Source organism: Euwallacea similis, chromosome 16, assembly GCF_039881205.1.
Source record: "Euwallacea similis isolate ESF13 chromosome 16, ESF131.1, whole genome shotgun sequence".
Taxonomy (NCBI): domain Eukaryota; kingdom Metazoa; phylum Arthropoda; class Insecta; order Coleoptera; family Curculionidae; genus Euwallacea; species Euwallacea similis.
Window position 1 is genome coordinate 4,254,935 of NC_089624.1, and position 15,092 is coordinate 4,270,026.

Consider the following 15,092-nt stretch of genomic DNA (forward strand, 5'->3'; position numbering starts at 1 on the left):
CAGAAGTTCTTAATATTTTTTTGTAAACTTAGGCTCACTCAGATGCCCAATCATGCTCATCAAAGTCTTATACACCATTAGATGCTTTATCAAACATGCAGCCGCCTCCCGGACCGGGTATTCATACTACTTTGCCGCCTCATCCTGGAATGCCATGCCAAGTAAGTATATAATTATAAAAGCTTTGATAGGGATAATGCAGACATTATTAAAAGAATGTAGCATACATGAATTTTCTCTATTATGAAATAAAAAATCTGGAAGATTAATCCATGTTTAGTTCAGGTTAGTTTGTTGAGAATGTAGTTAGATATCTAGAAACCATTCTATTATCAGTAAATAGGTAAGGTTCCGATCCTGTGCATTATAGATACTGTTTTTTATATTTCCAAAGTTATTTTAAAATAGCTAATTAGTAGAAATTGAACATTTCATTGATGCGAACCGCATCAGATTTTATTGAATATTCTCTAACTTACAAGGCTTGAAATTTACAGCTAAAAATTGCATTATTAAAACCTATTGCTGAGCAGTTTATTTTGAATGATATTTTGTCAAAGGTTATAGATTTCCAGATTTTAAATCCTCTTTGTTAGGGTGGTTTTTTGAACTATCCGTCTGTCCTTTCCTTTCCGTGTTCCAAATTTCGTTATTAATGCCCTAGTCGCTAGGTCTAGTGGGAGTAAATTTAATCCTCAAAACGCTCGTAAGGAACTGTAGCGTGTTACTATCAAATGATATACAGTATGTCTCATTTCATATAATCAAGTTATAGAGGCTTGAACACGATCAGACCTCTAAAGTTACTCAAAATAAACATATTCGTTAATTCTGAAATAATTAAATAACAAATAAAAGTTGTAGGTAATTAAAATGTGACGCAGCCATCAACAATTTCTTTTATAAAGAAATATTTTATTTTCGATGTTATTTGACAATAATTGCTATTTATGAAACCAGTTAGGAAAAGCATAATTTTGAGTAACGAGTGCGGTTCTGCGGTCCTCACAAGTTTCATACAAATTTATTTTTAAATTTTATGTGTAATGACAAAACCACAACAAATTGGCATAAGTTTGAACCTCTTCAAACTGGCCTAATACTAATTTACAACAATGTTTTTGGAACACCGTGCGCAGCAATACTATACAGAGTGACTAAAGTAATAATATATTGTATCATTACTTGTCGATATAGAGTTTGTCGTTAAAGTTGGTTTGTTTAATTTCTGGACAGCCTGTACAACTTCCTTTATTTATTTACGGATTTTTTATTTGATGAAAATGTGTTCGAATTGAATGGAAAGGTACCCAACTTGTAAGTTTGTCGTCGTTGCTAAGGGTGAAATTATTGAAGTTCTGCTAAGTTTGTCGGAGATATAGAGTTCTCGTTCACTTGGAAACAAGGGCGCGCCATTGGTTTGTTGCACCGTTTCCACAGAAAGAAAGAAATCAACTGGTAAATGAGGAGTTATTTTTAACGTCCTGCGAAGAGAAATTACCCGTTTTTCCATGGGAAGTTGAAGTTGAAATGTAGATAAATATGCCTCACAATGAAATAACTATTGAAATTTCAAAATTTTGGCTGGTGGTAGGAACTAATAAAGGCGTTAGAATCACAATAAATTTATGCTTCTTTTACATCTCGCTTTTGAGTTGGGGGTCTAATAAAAAAAAATAGATCAATTTAAGGAAAATAACATAGTTTTTGGTGTGATAAATGAATTTAAAAAAATCTAAATCTCTTCATTGATAGTTGTGTGTTATTGTCTATGCTGTAAAATTTGTTAATAAAGGGGTATGTCAAGATATCGAAAAAATTAGATAATCAACCAATAAGACCGGAATGAATAAATATGTTTTTTTAATTCATATTCCAAAGCTTGAGGGCCATTAACAATCGTTGAAAAATAATTCTACGAATATAAATAATCTACCATGACCCTGACACGGAAAAAGAATTATATTTATGACAACTATTAACTGATAATATACAAGTTCCAACTGTTCCATGTGGCTGTTCTTACTTGAACTCCCAATACTCGGACGTTCAAATCATTTGAATAAAAGTGTATTACTTACGTTCGCACATTTTGAAAGCATACAAAACCTATCTATACACTTAACGTACTTACCTATCTAACCACGGGTGTTGTAAAAATGAGTCCATAAGGCTAAAAATATGAACGAATCAATAATTTTCAATTTTTTTATTTTCAGGTGGGATCGCCTTCACATAGACAACATCCTCCAACCAGTGCATTCACATCTCCACATCACGGACCTGTGGGGCTTTCTCAAGTGCCTCCAGGTCAGGCTCCTCCTCCTGACCCCCATGGAGGATATGTCCGAGGTAAGCGATATTACTGTTTTTTTACATTTATTTAGTCGTCAGTGATACTATTTGCTTTACGGGTGTATTTTTGTGTCTGATAAACCTATATCCTAAACAAGTGTTAAAAACGAAAAAAGGCTTGATTATAGCGCCTTGTTTGGTATAAATCTGGACGTCAAAAACTGTCTAGAAAACTCCAAAAACAGTGACTCAGGCACACGGGTATTAGATGGAAATTAGCCATTTATCTCCTCCGCACATTTCGTTATGAATCATAAACCTAGACATCATGCGCAGCCGAAAGTGGTTGGGAAGCCATGTGCCAGACAGAGAAGAGATTCCAGGTTAGGTCCGTCTGTGCCGTTCCGGACTTTCCAGAGAAATCCGAGCGGGATATTGGCATCCTGCCTTTCGCACTCCTGCGTCAGTTGTTTACCGATTCGAGTTGCGGTATAGAATTTACCACGTGTTTGTTATACGTTGTTGTTGTTAATGTGTTAGTGAGGATTAATAAACAGCCACTTCTTCTTTGTCTTCGTTCGGTCCGGGTTTTGAAAATTCTCGCTTTACCGCAATACGTTGGCAATCAAAAGTGACGTAGTTGTTTGTTCGGCCGCCTCTACAACGACGTAGTTACGAATGGCCGGCGCGTAGCTGCCATGCCATTGTATGACCTTATTAAACTTCCATAAAACGTTTTACCTTTTGTTGGAACTAATATTTTCAATAGTGTGGCAGAGTTGACGAGGCATGTCCCTAATGCTTGAAGCCCCGAAGCAGCCCATTTAGGAATGATCTGTAAAAGCATAGCTCAGGCGATTAAAGGCCAGTGACACACTCATGTTTTGAGAACTAATAGTGTATTTCCCATTAGGCCACAACAGGCTGTTGGTCAATCATTCGCTATCAGATCTGACCCTTTAGGACCATTTTGTATTTGGGTTTTGATACGATCCGATCTCGGGTTTTATGGTTTGACAGCGACACTTGTTGAGCCCTATTTTCACATTAAAAGTGATTGATATTGTAGTTGAAGCTGGGCACTATACATATACGCAAATGTAGTGTGTTTGAAGAAATAAACCTACATTATAGGTAACTTATAGGTACGCATTTTTGTGGAGATCATGAGTCAGCTATATACAGTGTGGTCCGGCCAAATGAAGTAAATTTAATATGCATATTTATGAAAAATCTCGAATCACGTCAAATTTAAAAAACATAAGTAGGAATTGTTGAGCGGTGAAATTGCATATTATTCTCGGTTAAAACTAACTGAAAATAATATTTACCCTGTATTAAGGTCATCGTCTCCAGAACCTAGGCAAAAATCGTTACAAAAACGAAAATTAATAGAACTAAAGTATATAAAGTGTCAGCATGTAAAATATGTAAAATACTCTGAAAATTCTTTGTCTTAGTCGCAGAGAAATAACAGTTTTTAACATGAGTCATGTCATTATTTTGAAAGGTTGATTGGGGGTAAGTGGTTAGTGTTCATTGTACGTAATTTAAACTGTCTTTTAAAGAACGTTATTATCTATGTGGTGATTACCGGAGTGGTATTTGTTAGTGTTTTAACTTCTTTTCGTGTCCAAAGTTAATCTCTTGTTCAAACATACGTGACCCAGTATTATCCATGCTTACTTTAAAAGTTAAAAATATACACACACCTCTTTGATTTTACGCTACTTCGATAATTGTCCCTTTCCAACAATGCAAGTATTATTCCATTTAATGATGAGACCATTATGTGAATCTCAAAAATGAATTTTTTGCAAATATAAATTTATATGACAATCTTATATATTATTTATCGCTTTATGTATATGTTAACTTTAACTCAAAAAGTGCTAGCTATAAATTTAAAAAAATCGAACGATTTAATAAAACTACTACATATTTTATTGTATATCGAACTTGCTCTATTTTTTTTTTATTACCTAAAGAATAATTTTTGTTAACACACTCGTTAGGAAGCCATAAAGTCTTGGAGCCAGTTTCTATTTCATCTTAGTGATTCGCCATCATGTCCAGAACACTAAAAAATTGCCCCCTAAAGGGCACACTACATAGTTAAATAATTAGTAATTATTTCTTATCCCTTTTAACTCACTTAAATATAACTTCTGCGGGTTTACACTAGGTCATAGTTTTGTCCCTCTCTCAAGTTTTATCTATCAAATATAGCCCTCAGGCTCAATCATAACGCCATTAATCTTGATCAACATTGGTGGCACGTGTGATCTTCTCCGAGATAGACCCATAATGATGGGCCGTAAACCGAAAATAATAAAAAAAAATGGGTTTTGGGTACCTAATTCAAAGCACCACCTTGAGGGGCAGGTGTGCCTCGACATTGAGATTTAATCGAAATGGGTAAACAATAATTTCATCGGCAGAGGCAGATTAAACAACCTCATGGCATCTGGCGACCCAAAACATGCCCATCTCTGTCAGGTCAGCGATGCAGAAACCGAAAGGGATGCAGAAAGATGTAGCCATTGATTTCTTTGTTCGTCAGTAGCACGTTCTACGGCTCCTTTTCTTTTGGGTGCCAGCTGTCGCGAACAGCTGCTCTCTAGGAAAGAACGGTTTTCAGTTTTTGGTGCATCATTCCATTTTATTTAAATATATATGTATATTACTACTATTACTTTATATGTATATACATATACTTTTTGGCTGTATTTGTTAAATGGAGGTAAAATTTAACAAAATTCTTACATGCAAGAAATAGAAGTATCATAGTAAAGAATTCACAAGGTACAAAAGTCACTGAACTATGTTAATTAGGCGAAACACAATGAAACACGCTGCCTGTTCTTTTCGATCAGGTTTGCGCGATTCTTTTTTCAGGACTATTATTTTTGTAGATCCTGTTCAATGACAATGAACTCTTCGGTAGCCGTTTATTACTTGGCCTGTGTTTGTTGCTTTTAACGGATTAATTGGGTAACCGACCTTAAAACACTGACGATGGCAATGGTTTCCTGTTGGGTCATCCTGAGTTAAAGTGCTTTAATCGCTACAACTGGTTTTTTAGTGTAGGTATGACATAGTACTTGAGAGGTGGTTAAAATCCGGAAGGGATATGTTTCAGAAGAATGGATTTACGACGTGTCTTAGTGATAGTTTTCTTGGTAAACCTCAAGACTAGATTTTTGATGTTTTGTGCTATATCATGAGACTCTAAATTGTACCGTTCCCTCACTCCCCGTGTATATTTTTTTACAAATTATTATTTTTTAAAAATTGAAAAGCAGCATTAAATAGGACAAAAAATATTATTTTTTGACGTTTGTTAATTTTTAATTTTTTAACGTTGTTTATGTCAATGGTAGCGCAAAATGACCGATTTTAAAAAAATTGAAACACGGGTCAAGTGACACCTCAAATTAAAGGTCTTGCAAAACTACATTCAATGGCTTATTAAGATTTAAAATCTATCGAATAGTTTTTTAGAAAAACAGGTGTAAATTTGGTAAAAAGATGCAATACAAATTCCGTTAAATAATACGTAAACAATGGAAAAACTTGCTTATTGATAGGAAATTGGTTTGTTTTCGATTTTGTGCTAACAAACAGATTTTAATTATTTTCTATCAAATTTATTTTACCCGTTTTTCTAAAAAAACTTCTCAATAAATTTTGAATCGCAATACACCATTGAGTGTATTTAGAAGACCTTTAATTTGTAGTGTCACTTGACCCATATTTTAATTTAAAAAATTAAAAATAATCAAATATCAAAAGATAATATTTTTGTCCCATTTAATGCTGCTTTTGAATGAAAAAAAAAAATTTATTAAAAATTTAGGGGCGAAAGACTATTTAGAGCCGCATGATATATTCCTCGTACTATGAAACAGTACTGCCAAAGCGTTAGCGAAAGAGTACTTATTTACAATGAGAGGTTTCTTACAAGGTAGTGAAAAAAAGTCTTTCCACTTTTATCTGATTTTTAATGGTTCAACGGACTTTTCGAGGTTTTTGACCATTTTATCTAGACCCTCAAAAAAGTTCATTGTACTATTGAATTTTTGTTGAACTAAATATCTCGTGGAAATGTATATGAAATAGCCTTTCTTGAAGGTTTGATATGCTACTGACGAGTCCTCGGTTGGCTTTTTTTCTATTTTGGTTGCGGTCGCCTTCCATCAACCTCAACGAGCGATTCATTTCATTTATATAACGTTAACGTTAATCGATCAATTCAGGGAATTTACCTTGTTGTGCTTTTTAGTTTAATTGTTTCTCGTCCAAATAAATAGCATTTCAATCTGTAAATGGAGTTATATAAAAACGAACGATTGATGGCCGATGGTTGCGCGACATTCGAAAATAATTTAACCAATTTCTGGTAAATTACTAGGTGGATTTATTCGAATCTGTTGACAAATCATTTTCGAATTATCGCTCCAAAATAAATATGTGTTTTACTTGGCCGAAGTGTAATCTGTCATATGTCTCGTTAATGCATTGATATCAATATGTTAGTAATGTGTATGTTTCCACACAAATATTATATATAATATATACAGTGACTCGCATTAATATTCGGACACTATGGTATTTGTGGAAATATTAAGTTTTTTGCTAACTTATTATTAAGTAACAGTATTTATTGCGTAATCATTAGTTACAACCATGTTTCTAGTATATGTAAATACATTTTTGATTTTTGAAATTAAATTACATACAAAGATACTATCGAACAAAGAAAACAAGGCATAATTTTACTGTCGCAAAAATATTCGGATACATACCAGGAACATAATATTTGTGAGGAAAATTAATATAAACAAAAAACATATAAACAAATTAATACTTCGTATGATTGCCTTTATATTGTATAACTTGTTCTAGCCGTTTTGGCATGTTTTCAATTATTTTTTTTATGTAATCTTCAGGTATGCGATGCCATTCTTCAACTGATCGTTGTTTTAACTCGTTTTTGGAGTTGATTGGCTTACTATGGACTTTGCGGTCTAAAAATTCCCATAGATTTTCTATGGGGTTGAGATCAGGTGATTGTGCAGGAGGATTTAATACTTTAGGACAATTATATAATAAATACTCTTGGACTAAACGCGACTTATGTTTTGGATCGTTGTCCTGGTAAAATTTAAAATTGTCGCGTATACCTAATTTTTCAGCACTTTTTAGTAAATTTTGTTTTAAAATATCCAAGTACATAACTTTATTTAAATTTCCTTCAATAAATACTAATTCGCCTACTCCTGCAGCTGAGATGCAGCCCCAAACCACTATACTCCCTCCGCCGTGTTTCACAGTAGGCCTGAGATTATTAATTTTTAGCTCTTCATTCTTTTTGCGCCATACCATTTTGCGACCATCGGATCCAAAAATGTTGCATTTTTTTTCGTCAGCAAATATAACGCTTTCCCAGTATGTTTTCTGTTTCACAACGAATTCATGAGCAAAGGCGAGACGTTTCTTGCGATTGACTTCCGATATGTATGGCTTTCTTCGGGCTACTCTTCCGTTGTACCCGTCTTTTTTTAATAATCGCCGAATTGTGTCAGAATGCACTTTTTTGTTACTGTACTCTAGTAAATCAGCTGTCAATTTAGGAGCACTCAGTCCAGGGTTTATTTTAATTTGTTTAATAATTTTACGCCTTTCACGTTCATCAATAAGTTTCGGTCGTCCTTTTTGCGGAATTGATTCAATACGATCTTCTTGAACAAATCTTCTAATTATATCACCAACTGTACTTTTACTTACACTTAACAAATTACCGATTTCTCGATAAGATCTGCCTTTAGTGTGATGAAAAATAATTAATTGTCGTACGTCAAAAGAAATATTTTTGCCTTTTCGCCCCATAATATGAATTTTAGTAAGTTATAAGTTTGCCTTCAACGCTAACTTCTAACCTGAACTAACAAGAAAATTGAGTCTTGGATGCATCTCTAATCTTTTACGACCATAAAAAAGTCTGTATACAGTGTTTTTCTATTATTTTTTACCTGCATTGCACCGCACCGCATTCCGTGTCCGAATATTTTTGCGACAGTAAAATTATGCCTTCTTTTCTTTGTTCGATAGTATCTTTGTATATAATTTAATTTCAAAGATCAAAAATGTATTTACATATACTAAAAACATGGTTGTAACTAATGATTACGCAATAAATACTGTTACTTAATAATAAGTTAGCAAAAAACTTAATATTTCCACAAATACCATAGTGTCCGAATATTAATGCGAGTCACTGTATATACAGAAATTGAGCTTAAACAGTTCTTGTTCAGTCACAGATGCTAAAAGTAATGAGAAGGTGTATGCCATATAATGGAACAATGCTTGGAAGTTATCAAGAAAAAAAAAAGACTAATGGTACATGTTAAAAGTATGGATTTGGGGTCAAAATCTTAAACTCTGCTCTTATTTCAACACTGAATAACATCTCCTGCCTTACGATGTAGTTAAGCAACTTCCATATTGAATGATAATTGAAATGATTGCAGGATACATAAAGAGCGTTCTCGGATTTCTGCCTTAAGTGACAATTGTATTAGCTCATAATTACATACCTGCAGTATTCCTAAGAAAATACAACAAGCTTATTGCTAACCGTGCACGACTACTGCATTCGATTATTATTGTTTTTCAAATGCATAAAGTTCGTTTTCTTTAAAACTGCTTTGCAACTCAATGAATCAAACAAAAAATAAAATCTGAAAGATGTCTTGGGAAACCTATACCAGAGGTCAGATGCAACTACCTGGTTTTACTAGACGGTGATCCTCAATTTTATAAATTTAAAAACTAAGAAATATTATTAAACAAAGTAACTAAACATGGACTGCATCGGGACTTTTAACCATAAGCTGAACCTGCAAGTGCTACCATTTTAAAATAGTGATTTAAAACTGTCAATAACTAAGGATTCTAAACATTAAAATCTGACGTTAAGCTGAATCATAAAATAGAAAATTTTAAGACAAGACTACCTTCTCCCTACGTTAAACTGAACCCTTCAAATCGCAAATTCTCTAGTATGTTTAACACCCTGAAAATGTCTGATTTTTCCTTAAAACCGGTCTGAGTTCATTCATATTAAGAGATGCGTAGCAATTGAGATTTCACTCCATAGTGCCGTTAGCCTGGACTGTTTTCAACACTGAAAAGAGAAAGTAATCGAAATACTAATCGGAGGAGTCCAAAGAGAATTGGAAATTCCAGGGGGGTTGTTAACGTGCATTGAAGGACGTGAGGGATCTAGGGCAAATCGAAAGTCGCAGACAAAAACGAGCATTTGAAGCACTACTTGATCCTCACTGAATATCAAAATTATAATAAAATAAATAAATGGGTAATAAAAAATAAATGATCCATTAAACGATTTTTTTTTCTAAAGCAAACATGCGCTAGTTTCAGGCCAAACGTGTCAGCAGAAGACACATTTTTCGTTGTACCTTCAATTGTTATATAAATGATAATCTGGGTAAGATTATTGTTGAAATTAATCTTAGGTCATTCATCCACAATTAGCAAGATTGTCCTCTTACCACCTAAATCGGAATGATCCACGTGCCACCGTTGAAGTCAACTGTACCTATACTCTATTATTGCAATTAAACTAAACACTGATTACAGACTTATGCTTTTCTTCCATGTGAGCCAAATAAATAAATTCCTAATTGAATTTTAAATTTAAATTCTAACTCGCCTCCCATCATTTAAACGTTAGCGAGCCAGATTCATTGTGTATAAACCGCTAATACATGCAGTTCTAGCTGGAAGACATCCAAAGTTCTATCCACAGTGTGGCCGCCAAAGTTGTGGGAATCATAAATTAACATCCAATGTCAACATATCGCACAAAGCACTTTTCGATTGTGAATTCTGATATGATTTTATAGAACTTTATTGTCACATATTATTACACTGAGTTTCCTGGTAACATTATTATTCCCCAATTCCCTCCCAGTCTGTAAAGTGTTCAAAACGTTACTGATAGGTATATTATAAAATCCCCTTAGCAATCACATGGACTCTAAATTTAGCCGAACTATTGAAGCTTTCACTCACATCTTTCACCATACCTTTCATCTTGTTAAAAACAGCTCAGCTATATAATAAAGCCGCTTCGCCACCCCGCTCAAAGCCTTTAACGGGGTTAAGCCTTTTGGACCAGGACTACCATCTTTTTGTTTCTATTTACGACTCGTTTTTCCCATCGGTTCATCAATGCCGTAAAATCGCTTTTTAATTAACGGTAACCCCTTCCAGCAAGTAGCTGGGTACAAAAGATGGTATCAATTGTTCACAACCCACAAAGGTACGGCTCGAAATTATGTTACTTCCCGTCTAACGACTTGCACTTCCGGTTTAGGCAAGAGGGGTCTCAGAAAGTGAATGACGACAGAAGGAGGCTTCCAAGGGCTTAATTGTCTCGATTCTTATTTAGATAGTCTTGAGTTCCTCTAAGACTAGTAAATTAGAATGCACCTCAATTTCAATAATAACTCAATAATCGACGTTAGGCTTTCTACGTGTATATTTAATAAGTTCTGGATTATTTTGTAATAAATACAACAATTAATCATTTTATCACTAAATCCCGACGGTCTATCGCATTATGCTTTAATATATGCTTGTTTAAACAATACAAATCCTTGATAAAACTTATTTTAGATTTTACACCGTCGGTTCCATTGTACCTTGAACACGTATTTCTGACAAGAAAGAAAATATTTTTATTGGTATGTATACAGGTATGTCCTGATACAGGTATTGTTATCATAATTAACTGAAACGGGGATACTTGATAAAAAACAAAGGCACATAAATTGTGTCCAGTTATTAATAGAACGATTTCCATGATTAACAGACAATCTTATCTAGATCTTCGTTAATTTAAGGACAAAAACTGAAATCGATTTTAGCATGTATCAAATATTTAGACTATTTCTACTGAACAGTTCTCATTCGTATAAATGGAAATTTTTTATTTCTGCTGTCCTGAAGTGTGTTGCCATTAAGTTCTACCTCATCCTCTCTTAATTACCAATTGTGGGATATTGTTAGTGAAGTTCTTATCCCCAATATTTCTATATAATGCTTCCCAAGTTGTTCTTTTTCAAAACTCCTTTCTGATCCTCATTTTTGTATTTCTATATTTAGTTCGTTTTTTTAGTCACTCCATCTTAAATATGACTTGTATTGTATTTGATGTTGTTTGTTTTCTTATAACATAATAATATAAAAATTATAATATAACAGTGGTTGTTTTGGTGATATGCTTATTTAAGATATATTTTTGTGCTCCATTTAACAACGTTAATAATAAGGAGATTCCTTGTAGTAGTCTTCGTTGCGTGACTACTTTACTTGCAAATATTTAGTTGTCATCCTTTTTCAATATGCAAATGTATACATATGCGAAAGTTGAATAGGATCATTTATGAATTCTACTTTATCTTCAAGAAAGGCTTCTTCTATATCCAGTGGTTCTAGCGTTTAGCTTTAAAGATTGTAGTCAATAATTGGCAAAATTTTCTCTATACATCAAAATATACATAATGGTTTTGGACATCAGAAAATTGCAAAAATATACAGTGTTCCACTTAAACTAAAGAACTTGTAGTTAACATAGTAATAACGCTTACAACGTTTGAATATTTCGCTTTTTTCTGAAATCCTCAATTTGTAAATAGATCTAATAATTGAAAAGTTGAATATTTCCAGCAATAGAGGAAAATATATTCCATAGTTTTGGACATGCTAAAAAGATTCCTAGATATCCAGCATTTAAATTAACACAGTTAACAGGCATTTCCTTTATGGTTCTCCTAATCTTTGAAATTCAAATTTTCCATTAAGTATCTTTAGTTTGCAGAGTCAATAACAGAAATAATGCTCATTTTTTGGTATTTTTATTAAACTTTTGAAATTATGTTATTTGTAGAGACAATATAATATGGAAAAATATCCACTTTAGCTATATAATATAATATGCGCTGTAGTCATGGACATACGCAAATGCCAAAAAAGAATTCAAAAATAAATAGTAGTAAATTTTAACCTAAATTGAAAAATAAAACAATTGTAAAAATGTGCATACATACAAGTATATCTACAAGATGATATATTTCCTTGCATTGAAATAAAGTTTTAACTTGCGTTAAGTAATTCTTTTATTGACTTGAAAATACGTTTAAAGTTAGAAACTACTTAAAATATATAATAAAAAATAAATAAATAAGTATGTGGCAAAACTCCAAAGGGTAATTCTTTGATTGATTCCAAAACGAAGAGTTTATATAAAGATAGGTTCGGTAATGTTTCGTTTACAAGATGTAGGGTATCACATTTTTTAAAAAATGTTCCATATAAAAAAAACTCCTAAATAACAAAAAGACATAAACTAATATGACGTTGAAACTTACAGTTTTTAATGTAGAAGAAAGGAATCTTAAGCTGAAAATTGGTCCTTTCCTTTTGTTAGTGGCGTACACAAGGGTAATGCCGAAAATTGAAGAAGAGTCAAACAAGAAAAACGATTTATTGAAACTACACTTAAACAAATAGTGCGCAATTTTTTTAGCGAAAAAACATTTCGCAATAAGTATATGACAAATTTAAACAAAATCAGCTGAAGAATTATTAAAATTTTTACGAAAAAACGATAAAAAAAAATTTGACACCCTGTATCTTGAAAACAAAGCATTAGCGGGCTTATATTTATATAAACTTTTCATCTAAAATTACAAAAAAGAATCACCTCTTGAAGTTCGGACATATATTTAAATAACACTCTGTATAGGCATTACTTCAATTAATCTGTTGTATTGCGTCTTTATTTTGACGAAGTTGCAATATCTGATTTTTCGTGCATGAGAGTTTTGAAGAATCATAGTTTTGTGAAACTTTTGACGTTATGATTTAATATTCTAATGAGAAAGGGAAGTTTTCGAGGTTTGAAGCTATTCAGATTAGTTTAAGCTAACTAGAAATGGTCTTAAGATGGAATTTTTAGGTCAACTTCCAACTGTACTTTAGGGAAAATTTTGAGAGTTAAGATATCCTCAAACACTAAAATGTCGATTCTCCTGTAAACTCCAGAGAAAATTTCAAGGAGGTTCTCATTAACTCTGCACCTCTTCAAACTCTTCTGGTTATGTGAGGCACTGGATATTAGAGTGAGAACACTTTACCGATAAGTTCCAAAAATGTGTTACCTTAAATGAAATTAGGGAAAATGATGTAACTTGTTAATAATATTTTCCATTACTCTCAGCTAATTTAACACGTTTCACTGCTGTTACCCAGGATACTGATTCCTGTGTTTTAACGGAGGCAAAAACCAACAAAAACATGACCTCTAAATAGCGAAAATAATGGGAGCAAATTAAATAATGGCTTAATTGTGACAGTCACGGAATTAAGGCTGAGGACAATCATCGAGAAATGTTTATCTTTTTCCGAGAACCCCGTAGATTTATCCAGATCACCGCCAGTGGCGGTGAGAAGCTTTTCGATGACGTCGGCCGAGTGGGGCTTTTGATTGGCCGCCGTTGTCCGGAGAATGAGGTTTTGAAGTGAACTCGTCGCTGAAAGGTTAGTTCAGTCGTATTAACAACGTTATGAGAGACTGACAGTGGTTATATGCCCGCAATTCGCTATTTTGTTGCGCGAATAACCGTTTTACAGGTGATTCCCGACGTTAACATACGTGACAAAAGTGGCAAAGTTTTCTTCTTGACACTTCAGTGTGGGACTAATGGGTGCCGCGTATGAAAAGTTTCAAATTAGTGTATTTCACTTGTGACAGTTTCCAAAAATGCCAACTTTGGTGCCTACATCGTAAATTCGAGTGATCTTATGTGCTGTGATAACCCCCTTTAATGGTAAAGCTATTGTGATTCCCTGGGTGATTTTAGTCATAGTGTCGGTAATAATAGTACTTGCACGATGAAGATTAAGCCTTCTTGTAAATTGTGTGAAATGTCCGCGGAAAAGGAAAAGCTACTGGGATATGGATGTACTCACTCCAGTTCATCATATCTGATGGGACAGTTTTCACCCTTGTTACAGCCCATGGGGTTCGGACTGGGCGGCGGTGGTTCCTTACCCCACTTTCCACCCTTTAGAGATATGATGTTAGCGGCGTATCTTTTGAAAGGTATAAGTCATTTCTTTTCTTTGAGTTTTCTTTTTTTTAACTATTAGAAAGTTTGGTGAAGCATGTAGTTGTGACATTGCTGTAACATGTCAATCACCTTAAGACAAGTTGTAATAACTGAAGGGCTCATTGTAGTAATGCGATGTGCCACAATAAAAAAAATGAGTTATTGGACTTTTTAAAAAAAGATTTTTAAAAGTTGTATAAAATTTGCAAATATTTAAATTAATTTAGTGCCACCTGTGGGATAATAAACCTATGCTTGTCATGTCATACACTTATTTATATAAAAGTTAATAAAAAATCATGTTTATGTGGCGTATCAGAATATTACAATGAGCTCTTCAATTGAAGCGTTTTTGTGCAAAATAACAAAATATACAAGTACAAAGGATCAAAGTATCCAAAAACACCTACATATATATTTCTTTCCATATTTCCTTAAATAATAACTTCTTGTCCTTGTCAAAACTCACAAGCATGTTAGAAGAATTACGCAGAGATTTACCTTACTTACAATGTATTTTCTTTTATTCTGTTTGGATTGTGGAAGCGGTGGAATGACACTCTATACTGAATTAAAACTAACTTAGAGTAA

General features: G+C 33.4%; 1 protein-coding gene across 1 annotated transcript in view; it reads left to right on the forward strand.

Moving 5' to 3' along the window:
* Hers (Histone gene-specific Epigenetic Repressor in late S phase) overlaps positions 1-15,092 on the forward strand; it is a 51,344-nt gene that overhangs the window by 3,338 nt on the left and 32,914 nt on the right. Inside the window, exons 3-4 of the mRNA XM_066397999.1 lie at positions 33-161; positions 2,220-2,352. Of these exons, the coding sequence (XP_066254096.1) occupies positions 33-161; positions 2,220-2,352 (262 nt within the window). The remainder of the gene's footprint in view (positions 1-32; positions 162-2,219; positions 2,353-15,092) is intronic.